At 25.4% G+C, this 17,886-nt stretch overlaps 1 protein-coding gene across 1 annotated transcript in view; it reads right to left on the minus strand.

Moving 5' to 3' along the window:
* LOC135922644 (protein scribble homolog) overlaps positions 1-15,626 on the minus strand; it is a 32,570-nt gene extending 16,944 nt beyond the window's left edge. Inside the window, exons 1-5 of the mRNA XM_065457069.1 lie at positions 15,359-15,626; positions 15,196-15,313; positions 15,071-15,149; positions 3,972-4,061; positions 3,663-3,783 (exon numbers count right to left, since the gene is read on the minus strand). Of these exons, the coding sequence (XP_065313141.1) occupies positions 3,663-3,783; positions 3,972-4,061; positions 15,071-15,149; positions 15,196-15,313; positions 15,359-15,520 (570 nt within the window). The 5' untranslated portion in view covers positions 15,521-15,626. The remainder of the gene's footprint in view (positions 1-3,662; positions 3,784-3,971; positions 4,062-15,070; positions 15,150-15,195; positions 15,314-15,358) is intronic.
* Between the last annotated feature and the right edge of the window lie 2,260 nt (positions 15,627-17,886).

Consider the following 17,886-nt stretch of genomic DNA (forward strand, 5'->3'; position numbering starts at 1 on the left):
GTAATATGAATTGGAGTACATAATTTAATATTTTCTTCATTTTTAAAAAAGGATAGAAGAAAGCCGTTTTGTCATATATTCATGAAGATCTGTATTCTCTTGTCTTCCATCAAAATAGGTATATTAAATATAAGTAGCCGTGAGGTAAACTAGATATTACGCTATAATTTGAAAGATATTTTTTTTAAAAAAAAGGTCCATCCTCTCGTGTTTTGTATATGATTTCTCAATTCTGCTCTAGAGCTACTTAGCTAAAGTGACGGCCAGATATTTTAGTTATTTAATATGGGTGCGTGTATTGACAGCAATATTGTAATAATCAAAATTAATTCCAGACCAACTTTCAAACTGTAAGACCTCAATAAATGGAATGATATGATGCATCTCCTAGTTAGTTTATTTATTATAAATTTCAAATTATTACTTGAAATTTAAATATATTTCTAAAATAATAAATATATATTTTGGTTTTTTATCCATTATTATTAGAAGTCGGGAAAAAGTAGGGATTCTTGATAAATATACTAAAACTTAAAAGATATTTATTTTAAAAAAAAAATCCTCAAGAAACATTATTAAATCTGCCAAAATTACGATTAAATGAAAAATGTTTTATATGGTAAATTTCAAAAAATGATGGTTTATACAAAATTTATAAATCGGATATTACAATCCCGTTATGAAAAATAAGAAAATTAATTTTTATCAATTTTATCTTTCTTCTAAAAAACGCGAGAAAAATGGGAAAATATTTTTATAAACGTATTAAAACACCTGAACTTTAATAAATTTATAATATTCAAAATGTGTAAATCTAATTCTAGATATTGATCAAAAATATAAAAATGTCGCAAATAGGAATGGATGAGGATGGCAAAAATGTACAAAGACCAAACCATGTGATTCATTATATCGATTCTTAAAAAAAATTATTCATTTCCCTGTTTCTCAATCATAAACGTGTCACTCTGAGAGAACCAAGCTCTGTTGTATAAATAACTGCTATGAATATAACGCACAGGGCTAGGCGCTTTATATCGCGTATCTCGTAAAAAAATTATGCCAAAACTCATTCTCAAGGAAGAAAATATATCTGATCGGATAATGAAATTTCAAAATTCTTGTAGAAAAAAGATATATTTTTAAAACCTTAACATTTTTCAGCATTAAGTGGATGTCCAAAGTCAAAAAATTTTCCAAAATAAATATTTATGATTCTCGCATTTATACATTTTGACTTTGATGTTTATAAAATATAATACGCCCATACCATCCCCATCATCAAAGTTGTTAAAGTATCTAGATAAAAAAATGCCGTATCAGTATCTAGATACACTTTTATTCAAAGTATTTGTATCTAGATATTATTTTATAGGTATCTGTATTAGATACTTTTCAAGATACATATACTTTTATTTAACGTTTTTTATCTTTAAAATATTAATGTTTGAATGCAAAATTCATTTTTTTTTATCTCATATGAGCATATAATTTAAATAAATATATATTAAAACATATTTGGACTAATATAATAAAAATATATATAATATTAAAACTTATATAAAAAAAAGATATAAATATTATTCTGTTTCCTATTTATATCTATACAGTTCAAAATTGTGAAGGATATTTTTATTATGTAAAGGAATATATAAATCCTTGCTTAGACAAGACACCCACTAACTATTGAAAACAATACCATTGATAAACAAAATAATTTTTCACAAATAAATTTATTTAGAATTTTTTTAAATTTTTTTATAGATATTCAGCTAACTTTTAATGAATAAATTATAAGTATAATGTAAAAACTTTTTTTTAAATTATTACTCTTTTTAATGAGATTCTGCTCGAGAGAATGATAAAAATAGGAGTATTAAAATTTTTAATAATTTTTTTTATATTGTTCGAATTGAATGTTAACAAAATATAAAAATGTTGTTTACGTATCTTGTGTTCTCATAATAAGAGTCTGTTCAAGAACAACGACGAACCCTGTATATAAGTATAATAAAAATTGAATCTGTATCAAGATACAGCTATAAAATTGTATCTATGTCTAGATAAGCTTTTAGACGATGTATATCTTATCTTGATCCCTTTAAAAAGTATATTTTAATAACTCTGCTCATACTGATTGAACGGTTGTTTAGTACAATAAAAGAGTCGCTGGGAGATAAACCATCTCAAAAACAATAACCGTTCTAATATTAATTTATTTCAAAATGTTGGCATGGTGCAATAAAATAAATATTAATACCGATTGATGAAATAAAAGGAATTTATTCAAAAGGAAAGGAATGGTAACGCGAATGTAAACGACTATACTATGCAAAGCGAAATGTAAAATACCTTTTTTTGAAAAAGGTCGAGAGCTCTATATGTATGTTTAATTCTACTATAATACAGATTTTGTTATATGGAAGATGAAGCAATAGAAAATTTCTTAAATAGAGATGAATTAAAAGAGATTATAGACGTTCATGGAATAGATGTTTCAGCATAGCCTTTTCTATCCTATAATTATAATACCTAACAAGAAATTATGGATAATCCCAAATCATAATCCATTATATTACTCCGAAAAAGAAACGTCCTCGTACATAATGATTCCCTAAGCTGGTTATGCTAATTTAATTGGCGGGTGGTGGGGGGGGGGTGTACCGCTATTATGAGTGCGATCTTTCCACTAAAGGTGAGTAGATCTCCTTTTGGCACTCTTCATATTTAATGTTCGATTTTATCAGGGTTGGAAGAAAAAGAGGCCAAAATTTTGAGCAATAAACATTTGGAAGATTATAAAATAAAGATTAAAAAATTTTTATGCAATATTACAAAAAAAATATTTGGAATTTTTGGTAAAATTTTATTAAATATCTTATTGGAGAATTTTCAGAAAAATCTTCAGATCAAAAATCTTTGAGGATATTTTTATTTTGAAAAGCATTTCAAACTTTAGATTATATATATTTAATTTTTTTCAATTAACATCCTTTTTAAAGAAATACGTTTAAATAATATTATTATTCCATTTCAAATTCTAGATTATGTATATATAATTATATATTAAATTGTATTTATCAATTAATTAGCTATGAAATCTAATATTGAAAAATCCTTTAGAAATAAGTTTAAATAATATTTATTATATCCTTTATTAAAGCCAAATTTAATACAAATTTTGAAGGTCTCCTAAAAAAGTAATAAAACATATCATAAATTATCAACGTTTCGAGACAAATTTAAATTATTTTTTAAAAAAAATATATATATATTATAGAATATATTTATAATATAATTATATTATTGTTCCGTTAAAAATGAAATTTAATCATTTGCATTAAAAAAAAGGTTTTAAATAAAAAGATCCTAACGTTTAAAAATCAATAAATCTATTAAATTTTAAAAACTTGAATTAATTTTATCCTCTCTTTATTTTCTCTTTAAAAAAAACATCTGACATTCCAGGTTTATAACGTTTCTCCGCTTTCCGCATTTTTTTTCCAACGTTCTAAACTGATTGTCAAACATTAAGAGGATTATTGCAAATTCATTAAAGAAGAAGTATAAAGATAAGTGTATGATTTAAAAGTGGCCTAGGATTTAATAAACTTCATTTTTTAGGTTATGGATGGGAGGGTAAGGGTATGATTGGTAATTACCAGAATTGATATTTCGTTATTTCCCAAATCAAGCCGTTCCAATTTAGGTAAAGTGAGCATCGAAGGTGGAAGATTGTGGAGCATGTTATCACGGACTTCCAAGGAAACCAAATTCGTCAAACTATTTCATGTAACAAAAAAATAAAAAACAACACGTGATATGCATATTTATTTTCTCCTAGAGATGTGCAAGACCTGCAGAGGGGTGCCCTGGTTCATAATTGAGGACGGCCCGGTAAGAGATAGTCTCTGATGGTCTCTAATAATATTTTGATAAACAGGGTGGATGAAAATTTAAGGAAAACTTACTCTCCAATATCGTTAGGCAAGCGGATTAAGGATATGTCGTTGAGGCTTAAATGTGTAATATTTTTCAGCATCGTAAAGGATTCGGGTAATCTAAAAAAAAAATTGCCATAAAAAATATAAAATGATTTTAAAAAAATTCTTTCTTTTTTCTTTCTTTCTTTCTAAGTAAATTATAAATTTTAAATGCTTGAAAGGGAAAAAAATTCGATTGTGTGCGGCTTTTTTAGAAAAGGTTTATATTTTAAGTGTTAATTGTAATAAAATAAAATAAGCAAATAATTATATAAATGCATTTAATAAAAAACAATTCTTTTAGGAAAAAAAACATTTTTAACCGGCAAATCAAATAATTATTTTAAGGGAAGTTCGGATAATTACTATAAACATAATTTTATAATGCTTTTTAATCTAGAACATTCTTCGCGAGTAATTTAACGTCGCATTTATAGTAAACGCATTTTGTTTCAGCGGTGGGGTATTTAACACCGCCTTATTTACAAAATTAAGCCAATAAATAGGTATAATTTAAAAATAAGGAGCGAAACGATAAAACGCTATGATGAAAAACATATATTGCGACGTATATTTCAAAAATGATTTTCGATGTGAAGAATTCGTTGTGATTTCGATCATCGTTTGAACAAAAAGGCCTAAGTTTTAGTTGTATAAAAGATTGTTAGAAACAAAATTAAACCAACTCTGAAAGAAAAAATAAAATAAAAGTTTAATAAAATCAATATTGCATCTAAAAATACTATTTAATTTTTTTATCCTTTGTAACTAATTGGTATGGTAGTCTCGTTAGTAATAAATTATAATACTTTTAAAATTTTACAAGAGAGGGAATTTTTTTAAATATATTAAATTGACATGCCATTTTAAATTTAGAAATTGTTAATATGATGATCATAAGTGGCATTATATTATAAATTATATCAAATTGTTATAATATTTAAATTAAATTTATATTTTGTAACTTGCCTCCCAATACCTGAGTTTTTAAGTTTTGTGAAAAAAAAATTTTGAGCAAAAAATCTTTGAAGATCACAAAATTGAAAGTTATTTTATGCATGAAAATTAGAAAATATTTACATATGAAAGAGTTTTTACAAAAAAAGATTTGAAATTTTAGGTAAAAATTGATCGAAATCGGTTTAAAAAAATCTCGATAATTTAAAACTTTGGTTCGGAGTTATGGATGACTAGAGCTAAAAAAAATCTCAAGTTTAAAAAAAAAGGTTAGAATGGGTAATGAAATGAATCAGTTATTTAGAGACTTCAATCGAAATTCGAAGTAATACAATTTTGATTTGTAAAAAAATAGAGAAATCAAGATTTAGGCCAAAAATAACGAACTTCAAAATTTTGCTAAAATGGGAAATCTTGGTGAAATAAAAAACTCTTAATCTGACCTTCCAAAAAGAGAAGGGTCAAGATAATTAGGTTAAGCAATCATTTTGTATATCCTTTTTTAATCGAATGATGATTAACACCCTAAATTTTTATCTTTAACTAGGCAATAAACAGGTTAGATATTTTTGAAAAGGAAAAATAAAGAAATTTTTGTGACGAAAAAAACTTTATTTCACCGATACTAGAGAATAAAAAGATATTTATCCGCCGATAAGAAAAAAAAATCTAATAATGGAACCAGTATATAATTTCATGCACATATCTATTTTTTCAACAAAAAATACATTTACGGTTAACAATTAACCCTTCATAGGACAAGTCCAATCGTTTTAAATTTTTTTTATTAAATTCTTTCATTTGTATCCATCTTTTAGTAGTTTAATATTTTTTATGTAAAGTATATATTAATGGTTTTTGGGGGATTAAGTTCGCATAGACGCCGCTTAATTATGCGTGCAACTTTTTTCCATTGATATATTAAACACATGAACACTTTTTTATGCATCATCTTTAATTAATTAAAAATTATATTATTATATCTGAACCTTAGATAAACATTCTACATCGTCAACTTTATTTGTATATATTTTTTTTATATTCATATTGTGATATTTTAAAATAATTTTTAGCAGTTTATTTTGACTCTCTTGGCAAAAACTGTCATAAAGTTTTAAAATAACAGTTAAAAGCACAAAATTAGAGTTTATTAAAAAATTTTAAAATATGATTTCTAATTGATTATAATATACAGCATAACGTGTCTGTCATATTTAATTATATGCAAAAAAAAATCAGCAATTAGAAAACCCTGATATTTATAAAATTTAAGTTAATTATTATAAAATGAAATGTCAAAAAAAGGGAAATAATTATTTATTCCAATGTCATGTGATACTATGATTAGGGCCTTTAAATCAGAACATAAACTCCTTACCATTAATTGAAGAATTTTAATTTTAAAACATAAATAACCTACTTTTCACTTTTCATCTCCATTTTTGTCAAAAAAAAGGTTACATTTATTTATTATCAAATTTTTTTTTAAATCAACCTCGAAAAACCTAATAAGTTATTTAAAATTAAAATTTATTCTTATAAAAATATAATAATATTATAATTTATAACAAAAAAAATGAGGATATTTATAATTCATTTTCAATTAGTACTTTTTTTTAAAAAAAAGCACACAAATAAGTGCATGAAAATAAGAAAATATTTAAACGGAAACGAAATTAGGCATATTTAAAAAAAAATAATCCTTTATTATCAATAATTGGGAAATTGTCAAGTGGAGAGGAATGAGTAAGTTTTAAATTTTGTAAAATATCAAATGAATAAATAATAACAAAAGGGATTTTCGATTATTTAAAAAAAGTATTCAACGCTATTTTTATTATAGTAGGTGATTTCTCTATTTTTTACAGCTGTTTTTGTTAAACGGCTCGTTAAAAACGGATAACTCAATATTTCATCCAGAAAAATATTAAGCAAACCTGAAGATTTTGCTCATGGAAGGAACAAATGACTAGACATATATTATCGAAATCTCCAGGCTTATGCAATATTTTTCTGGCTAAAATATTGAGTTAGCCGTTTTAAAAAATCGGCTCAAAATGAGTCGTTTAACAACACTAGCTGTTTGTGCCGATTTTTTCAGGCTAAAAAATGGTTAAACTTGGATTTTAGACAACAACTATGACCTAAACCTCGAGTTTTTTTGTTTGGAAATATATCTGAATTTAGAAGAAAGTGGAAATAAATTAACCCAAGTCTCAATGTTTGGCGGGCAAATTTTTAAGCGCTTAACTGTAAATTAAACCAAATCAGACATATTTCTAACATATACCTAACCACACTATTTGGTATATATTTTGCTGTAACATCGGAAAAGCAAGTTAAAAAAAGGATCTAATCATTGACATTGAGGTAACATTTTTCCTAGCTTCTAGGATGATCTATCTTTTTAAAAAAACTATAAGGCTAAAAAAAATTTAGTTTTGCCATGGAGCTAAAAATGGAGCTATGGTAATGCCATATAATACCAGACGATACATTCACAATAATGCATTTATAGTGTCGTTGAATACAAATGAGCTGGAAACCATATATTACGCTATTTTGGCAACCTGTATAGGATCCAGAATACTTTAAATTATTTCAATTTGGTCTGCTAAATACATATTTTCTTGTGAGAATAGTAGAATAATTGTGAGGTAGTAATTATGGCGTATCCAGGATTTTCCTATGGGGGGGGGGGGGCACTTACCTTAATTTTTAATTTTTATATATGCTATGCGTAACCAAAATGGACTAAGCTGTTTTACATTGTTGTACACTTTTAATGAATATATCGTTAGTCTAGGTATTATTATATGCCATTGGTTAGCGGTCAACTATAGTCATTACAAATAAGCCAGAACTGTTCTTAACCCGAAAGCCCGCCCGTTGTTTTAACCTTTTAACTCGCTCATTTATTTTAATATATTTTTACTTAATCTTATAAAATATGCAAAATCATGAAATAAAAATGTTTCATTTTGCCCTGAATTTTTTTTAACCCGTCCACCCATTGTTTTAAAGATAAATTAACCCACCCATCTGTCAATTTATTGAAGACTTCTAAAGACAGAGACCTAAATGATTTGATCGTAAAAATCCATGCTGAGTTTTAAACTCAGGGACGGTTCAAGTATAAATTCTTTGAAAAAATATGTAAAAATCGTTCATAATATTTTTTTAAATAATTCCTGACCGGGCATGAAAATATTTGAAAATGCTGTCTCGAAATAATCTAAACAAAGTTAATATTTCGTTTCCTTAATCTTTGTTTTACACCTAAAAAATTATTAATATGCTGGTAGATAATATAATAGAAAATACTTTAAAAAAATATTCATAACAAAATTCAAATTTTAAAATCGATAATTTCCTAAATTAACAAATTTCTAAGTGTTGCCCGCAATAAAAAAAACAGGTAAAAGTTCCCATAATAATTATAGCAATCATTGATCATATAATTATATAACTAAATGATAATTCTAGGTTAATTAAATTCAGTTATTTAAAAGATGTAACGATTAAAACTTTTTCGTTACATAATTAAATTGCAATAAAATAATAAGTCAAAATGAGGGAAAAAAATTAATTAACAAGGCTGGAAATTAATATTAAAATTATAATAAAATAATTTTTTTAAAAGAAATACACTCCAACAAAACTTTTATTTTTTTTTCATTCAAAAGATAAATACACTTCGAGGTTCTAATTTCAAAAATTTGCGGTAAAAAAATAAGAAATGTCATTCTGTAAAAGTAGACCGCCGGGCCCATTTTTTTAAAAAAAATCGGGTTCGGCTGAATATTTTTAAAAAAAATTCTGGCCGGGTCGGGTCTTGTAAAAATTTTTAAATATATCTAAAATCATCATTTTTTGTTGAATTTTTTGTGTAAAATAAAAAATATTTAATTGACATATATCTTTTATTTTGGGTAATTATAATTTTTTATAATTTCTATATTTAAAATAATTCGGGCTAGGGCCGGTAAATTTTTTTAAAAAAGGCCGGGCCGTGCTTGACAAATTAGGCCCGATGCAGATCACTAATTTATAAACCAATATTTCACTTTTTTATTATCATTCATCCAGTTTTGTGAAAAAGGAAGGTTAATATTCATAAGGTAAACGAAAACAAACGTTACGCTAAGTTGCTTATATAAATGTAAAGTTTACAAATCCTTTCGTCACATTTTTAAGTTATGTAGCTACAATGTAATTCAAGCGGTAAAACCCTTTTTTTTACCATTCCCGTTTAGATGTAAAATAGTAGACAAATAAAATAAATAAGGACACAAAAAATCGATTCGATTAAAAAAATGATTCATGTTTTATTTGGATAGTCAAGCCTTAAATATTTTCCCCGAAACTCATAATTATATGCAAATTTTATCGTTAACGAAGTTTCAAAATAAAAGAAGAAATTTGATTATAAATTCGAAATTAAATCGGAAAAAAAAGTACCTAGAAAAACTTTGAAAGGCGGCCATAAACGTCATAAATTTAAGATTACACGATTATTTAAGCTTATTATAATTCTAAAAATGGTTATCCCAATCCCCCTAGCTGAGTTTTTCTTATAATAAACTTTTGAAAAAAATGAAATTATTCAACCAATCAATTAATAATTTATTTTTTAAAGCAATAAAAATTAAGGCACATTCATTGATTTCATTTTACAATCCAATATAATTGTGAAAACTTAACACAATCATGTAAGTAGTTCAGAGAGAATTATTAGCTCACATCCATTCAATTGGAATATAAGTGAACAAATTCGAAGATCATTACCCGTGAATTTTATTACATTTTAGCAATTCTAAAGTAATAGAACAGAAGACTTCCTAAATCAATATTTTTTTCGACCCTCGCCCACATAACGTCAAAGGGTAAAAAAAATTAGACCCACGCCCGGCCCGACTTTTTTGAATTGGAAATTAGGAGATATTGTCTTACTTAAGATACTATATCCTCTCTAATTTTTATGATACCCTACATTCACAGTTAGGGCGAATTTACGGCGAAATATACAAAAACAAAATATAAATTGTTATTAAATTTCAAAAATTCATGGCAAAATTTTCTAAAAAAATCTACACATGCTGGAATACATTTGCAGCAAAATTATATTTTAACGTTTTTTTAAAAAAAGGCGCTCAAAAAATGATTGTTGAAAAAAAAATAACACATTTGAATTTGACCCTTACACATATTCAAATTTTTAATGTATAAAATTCATCATTTACATTTATACTTAAATTTTCAATCATTCCAGAATTAAGTTATAAGCAAAGTTTAACAAAAATCTTCATTGAAGATTTTTTCGCAATTTTTTAAAGATCAAAAAATTTATCATTTGAAAATTATGAAAGATATTTTAAGCATAAAAATCAAACAAATATTTACTTATAAAAGATTTTTTGACGGAATTTAAAGATAAAATTTGATCAAAAATCTTGTTTGAACATTCTCGCATTCTCTTTAAATATTTCTTTTTGAGCAAATATTAAACTCCGTTTATAAATGCATCTAATTTGCGCGATTAATTGTATTAATTGTAAACTGTTTTATTTTTTATTTATAACAAAAGGAAAATATATATTTTTTTATTATTAAAAATTTATTTTAAAAAAAAGCTTATAAGAAACCCAAATATTATTGGGAAAAAAATATTCATTCTTTAAATATAAAATATTTGTATCAATAAAATGAAATATCACTTGATATTTGATATTATCGAATTTTAACAAAAAAAAATTTCGCGAGGAACACAAAAAATACAAATAATTCTTAACCTAAATTTAACACATATCTTTTAGAAAAGTGATGAAAGTGTTGCACAAAAAAAATATATATTTGAATTAATTAGAAACTTATGGTGTAAAGAATGGCTATGACAAATGCAAAGCTTGGGTCAAGAAAAAAAAAGTTTATAGCGTAGCGTCACGCATAAATGTACCTGTGTAAATTGTGTAAACCCCAATTATACTGCCTATGGACATTTCCAAACAAGATGTATTTCCAAAACGGGAAGGACAAAAATCATATTCAGTTAATTAAGCGTTGTTTAATTTTACTGGCTCTGAATTACAAGTCTTTCAAAATGGCAATATGCATGATAATAAAAAAATTGATTTTGCAATAATATTTATTTGTTTTGATGAATTTATTCCCCCCACCTCCATTTATCAATAAAGGGGCAAATAATATTTTATAATTTTCAAATCTATATAAATTAAACAACCTTCTTAAATAATTTATGATTCTTTTAGTTTAGTATCAAAATTAAATTAATTCACCTTATTTGTTGCACTTTGCAATGTGTTTTTTAAAAAAAACTTGAAATTTAAAAAAAAATATATATAGAGAAAGAGGGAAAAATGCCAAAAATTTGTTTTATTTAATTTAATAATGGATTCATAAATTAATTAAGAAATATAATTTTTTTAGGTAATAAAGGAGTTTGTTTAAGTTAATGCCAAATTTTTTCCCATGACATTAAGATGAAGTCTCAGGCGCGTAACCAATGGGGGAGGGGGGGGAATTCCCCCCCCATCGCAAATTTGACTGTTTTTATAAATATCATTTTAAACTAATAAAAATTTTACCCCCCACCCCCCCCCCCCACTAATCAAAATTTTACAAATATTTGAATATCAATTTTCCAACATATTATTCCAAAATAGTAATAAAATGGAAAAAATTTTAGTCAAAGAGAATGAAATCAAATGGTAATTTATTTTATTATTATATATAATTATTTTATTAAATTCAAAATTATTAGTGAGTTAGAATTAATAAGTATTTTTAATAATATTTTATAAATATCTATATTTAAATATTTTTCATTTTTACTTCCATAGAACAGAAGAAATAGAAATACAAAAGTTAAATAAGGCTGAGTATGAAAATGTGTCGTCAGAAGCGATATCATTATTGAATTCAATTGATCAATCACGTTTATCATTGCTGCTAGTTGCATCAATAATTTTTAGCTCACTACTTTGTAGAAATTTACGAAAACCAAATTTAGATGGTTATTGATTTGGCGAAAAATATATATATCTACAGGTAGATACAATAAGAATGAATGTAGAAAAATATTTTCTCATAATATTTATCTGGACGTTGAATCGAAGGCTAAATTTTATGATATAACACTAATTAAACCTCGTCTAGCACCTAGGCAATTATTGAGATGTAAAATAAATATTGGCTCAACTGAAGAATATTATAAAATATCCATTTTCATCCCATTCTATACTTTTTTATGGCAAATAAAAGTACGATTTTTAGATAAAAAAAACAAGTCTTTAGCAATCTTAAAATTTTATTACCCAAAGATCCTTCTTCGTTTTCTAATGCCACTATTGGTAAAATTAAATATTTAGCAAAATTTTATTCCTATGATATTGATACTGAAATAAATTTAATCAATGAATTCGAATTGTGGTATAAATATTTACTACGTTTATCTATTTTACCTGAGCATGCTATTGATGCACTCAATAGGTGTAAAGAAACCTTGGCTCAATTTCCTAATATTTTGAAGTTGTTTTATATTCTTACATGTTTGCCTATTACAACATGTACGAATGAAAGCACTTTTTCCAACTTGAGAAGTTGGAAACATATTTACAAAGTACTACTTCCGAATCTCGGCTAAATAAGTTAGCTCTGTTAAATATCCACAGAGATTTGGTTCCAACAACAAACAAAATTCAATTGGCAACATTCCCACGAAAATTAAAAATCACATTATAATGATAGTATTTAGTAAAAAAATTTGTATAATATTGTATTTGATAAAAGGTTAAAAAAAAATTGATTTTTAAATTATTTTCCAGTCAATATTTTATACACACTACTTTTAGTATTTTCAATAAAAAAATTATATTCTACTTATATTGTATGAGAATTTATGCTGAGGCTAGTTTTTAAAGCAAATTTTATAAAAAAATGACATTTAACTTTATTTCAACTTTACATTTAAAAATTAACTTTATTAAATAAATATACCTAACTTAAAATAATAAAAAATAGGCTTGTAATATCCATAAGCACTAATTAGTAAATAATAGTTATAAAATAGAAATATAATTATTATTAAATTATGAATAATTTAATAGAATAGCTAAAACATAAGACCCGACCAAAGGCTGGGGAAAAGCTGGTCGAAGGCCAGGTAAGGGGGGTTTGAGGGCGAAGCCCCAAAAATTCCCCTCCCCCCCATTAGAAAATCCTGGATATGCCACTGTGAAGTCTTATGAGGCTTTAAAAGAATATCAATAAAACTAATCTAGCCATGTGTGTTACTCACCCTTAATAATCATAATGAATTGTTATTGTTAATTGTCTTTATCACCTCAATATAAAACCTATCAAACTTAAATTTACAATTAGAAAATCTTTATTGAGAAGGTCCAACCATTAATATAGCATAATACAATAAATTATTACATGATTCTGTTGATACAACAAAACTGTATACTTACAACATGTAAACGCCATATTAAATAAGTAGTTTGTAGAAACATTATTTTTAAAAATTTCCAAAAAAAATGGTGTTGAATTAGAGCATTTATTTTATTTTGATTGGCCCAAAGTTTTGTATAGTAAGCTTTAAGATAAAAAAAAATTCATGCCAAAACTTCTTAAAGTATCTTAAATATTTGATAACTCATTTATTTAAATAGTGGGATTTAAATATATATTAGTCAATGTTTATTAATTAATAAAATATTGTTTAAAAAATATATAATAGGCAATTTTTAAAATTTTTCCATTAATATTTACTATTTATATTTTTTAAAAATATAATGAATTTTATGCCCCCAGGAGAAAAAAAAGAAAAGGTTAATAACTCAAATTACACTAGATAAAAATGTATGAAATTTTGCACACTAACTTATGCTTTATAGTAAGTGCGAAAATAGTGCAAAATAAAAATTTTTAATTATATAGATAAGCTATTGTTTCTATATGAATTATGCAAAATATTTTGCAATTATTATAAATGAGGCCTTAACATAGGATAAATCCTAGAAACCATGCTAAAATATATTTTCAATTTAATTTTATATAGATCTTTTAAAAATAGGATCCCCCATCTCAGTAGTGTTGTTAAATGGCTCTATTTGAGCTGATTTTTAATATGGCTAACCTAATATTTTAGCCAAGAAAATATAAACTAAACCTTGAGATTTTGTTGTGTCCAAACCTTTGTACCACCTGTGACCAAAATCTTCAGGCTTGTATAATATTTTTCTGGATAAAATATTGAGTTAGCCACTTTTAAAAATCAGCTAAAATCAAGCCATTTAACAACACTACATCTCAGGGGAATCATTAAATATAAAAAATATCTATCATTTGCAAAATCTTCTAGAACATTTGGGATTTGGCAACCAAAAGATCTTATATTTTTGTTTTGTTTTTTTTAGTAATGTTTTGTTTTTACATATGAAAATAGTAAGAAAAAATTTTGATTTTTGGGGGGGTTTTTTTTAAATTTTATTTTTGTTTTTCTAAAAATTGTCTCCTTAATAGTGTAACCTAATTGAGCATTTGTGTTTCATTATGTAAAACACAAACAATGCATTTAAAATGTACAAATTAATCACAATTTATAACCATTAATAAAAATGCAAACTGATTTGCTTTTTTTCAAAAAAATTCAATTAGGTCATATTATAAAAGACATTCATGAAATCTTAAAATTTGGATAAAAACTTTAAAATATATATTTTTTATTATGTTATGTAATAAAATTGCTAAAAAAAATAAGTTTATATACAAAAAGCATGATCAATTTTTATAATTTATCAATTTAATGAAAAAAAATAAGTTATAGGTTGGCTATTATCAATAAATTATTTATATTTTCTGGGAATATAGGTTCTTTATTGAACAACATTTAAGGATAATCAGTATAAATTACTTTAAATATTATCATGATTTGGATAGAAAAATAATTACTTTAAAACAAACAGACTGTTCATATATATGCTGTTTAGGCATAAGTAGATAATATATCTCCAATATCCATAAATAAAAATTCTATACATTTATTTAAAATATTAAATTCTTATAAGTTTTTTAAAATTAAATATGTACATAAAAATTATATTTACAACTGTATAGGATTACTGCTAAAATCGATTGTTTGTAAGTTTTTGCAATTTTTTATAGTTTCAGGAATTTCCATTATATCTTAAATGTAAGTAAAATTAGTCAATATCTATACAATAATTGCTACCATTTTTGCTGGCATCCAATTCTTGAAGATTGGTTAAATTAGATATTTCTGAAGGTATTTTGTTAATTTCATTATCACTAAAGGTAAATTTTCGTAGTTTTGTCAGCTTAAACAGGCCCTTTTTAATAAATAAACAATCCTTGTATACATAATAAATATTAACTTTTGGTAAATCTTTTAAATGATTAGCATCGAGTAAAAGCTCTTCAAGAGTCCTGCTATATCTAAATATATCTTCTGGTACGTTAGGTAAACTGCAATGTCTTTTATCTATATATTCAATCTGTCTATTGCAGCCCATTAAAGTTGGGATGCAGGGAAACATCGTGTAATTTAGAGAATTGACGATAAAATGTGTATTTCGTGGCTAACTCAAACCTCAAAAAAATTTTACTTTTTGCACATTTTTACATTTTAAAACATAAAATTTAAAACAGATTAGCTAAAAATAAAAAATGATGCGGATGCTTGAAATAAATAAAGAATATGTTCGAAATATCTTTGACCCAGCAATTATATTTTTTTATATTTATTGTAGTAGATGATTAGTTCTTTATCAAAATTTTAAAATTATTCAGAATTAATGTTGATATATATTAATTTTAATATTCTAAATCTAAAGATATTTAATATATATACAGCATAATTTGCTAATTATTACTCAATAATTTAACTCTTTCTAAACAAATACTATATTTCAATCATCAATCATTGAAAAATTAATCTATGAATGGTTGGAAACCTTCCACAGTTCAAATCTCGACCTCCTCAATCGAAATCACTTGCATTGCAAGTTTCTCTCTGGACAGCATCATAAATCCATTACATACAACATTCTCCTAGTTGCCATCAAAAAGTTAATATCACTTCCACTCTAGAACCAGTGAGCCTTTCAAATGAAAATGCCCTACGCCGGGAGGTTTTATCCTTATCTCCTAGACTAATAATGGCCTTGTAGTTATCTGGGACTACACTATATCGATTTTGCAGCGAAGACTAACCTCACTATTTCTTTCATAGAAAAGGCAGTAGTACCTAAAAAGACAAATGTGCTTGCCTCCCAATCACAGTATACATACCAATTGTTATCAACATCTTAGGTATATTGGGAAATGTAGCTCTTAATTTTATCAAAACTATTGGCAATAATTACCCAATTAATTTAAAGAACATTAATTATATAATTTTATTTGATAATTTGGAGAAAATATGTAAGAATATCTCTAGTATTTTCCAACATATAAATATTTTTATACATCAAAAAGAAATTAAAGAACTATATTAGATTTTTCGATCAAATTAAAAAGTATTTGCTCACTAGGTTATTTAAAATCACTTGTTGGTGAACTTTAAGAAATATTTTATTTTAGGAGTAGGGCTACTTAATTTGGATAAAGAACTTCGGTCAAAATACACCGAAGGCTTAGAAGATACCGTGCGTTTAGCGATCGCGCTGTCCATTGGAAAAAAAGGAAATATGGGTAGAAATTAACTTCATTAAACACAAGCCAAAGCAAGGTTTCAAAAACACGTATTTTATGAATAATAGTTATAATACCAACAAATTCAATCATAATAATTATATTCCTAATTATAAATCTAGTTTTAAACCTAACTTCATACAAAAAAATGTCATATGCTTTTGATGCGGTAAGGCAAACCCCATATCAAAATAATGTGTAACACGCGTAGAGGTCTTAGACTTGTCAAAAACACGTGTTCACACTCAGATGTTTGATTTTAAAATCGAAAACTGACAATTGAATACAGCTTTGCTGAATCGGAATAGGTTGGGTTCTGAATTATAAAAAATAATAAAATTTTAAAAAATAAGGAATTTAAAAACATGAAATAAACATTAACATTTTCGCATAGCCAATACTCTCTTTGAGGTAGGGTTATTATATATTGTTATACAGAAATAAAATATAAGCTCACCTGAAGAATAAATAAACTGTTAGACTCCATGCTGTGTATAATTTAAATAATTGTATTTCAAGAATGAGACTAAATAGAAAATTAGGGAAATAATGTACCTTATTCTTTGTATACAATTTTATAAAGATTTTCAGTAGTAATATATCATTAAACTGTATCTTCATATTAAATTTTTATACAGATCTTTATGACACGCAATTGAAAATAAACAAATTTGCGCAGCTAGTAATTGTTATTGGCTTGGGGGATTTGTTTTTCAAATATTATAAATTTATTAGAACTAATTATCATAAAAAATTTATTACAGGACTAATTATAAAGAATATAAACTAATATAGAGCGACGCTAAGATAGGTTTCACCTCACTCTCGGCACAACTTCTCAAAACCTGCACTTGCACTTATGAAGTAACATATCAGTTGGTGGCAGAGCCAACCTTTGCCCACAAATTAATTTATTGGCATTAACTATATTTTTACCTGGAAAAATTACTTTTGACCCCATAACACAAACATCAAAAATTATCAACATAACTATAATAGTAATTGCATGATAAAAGTAGCCTTAAGGCTTTTGGCCAACCAGGGCTAAAATTAATTCGGTGGGCTTTTAAAAAACTAAAGTCTAAAAGAAAATCCAAATTGTCAAAAAAAACGATCAAATTCATTGAAGTTCCAAAAAAATCGAATAGACCCCAATTAAAATGAACGACTATATTTTTAACAGCTTTTATGTAACATATTAAGAAGAAAA

Source organism: Gordionus sp. m RMFG-2023, chromosome 1, assembly GCF_954871325.1.
Source record: "Gordionus sp. m RMFG-2023 chromosome 1, tfGorSpeb1-WG-v2, whole genome shotgun sequence".
Taxonomy (NCBI): domain Eukaryota; kingdom Metazoa; phylum Nematomorpha; class Gordioida; order Chordodea; family Parachordodidae; genus Gordionus; species Gordionus sp. m RMFG-2023.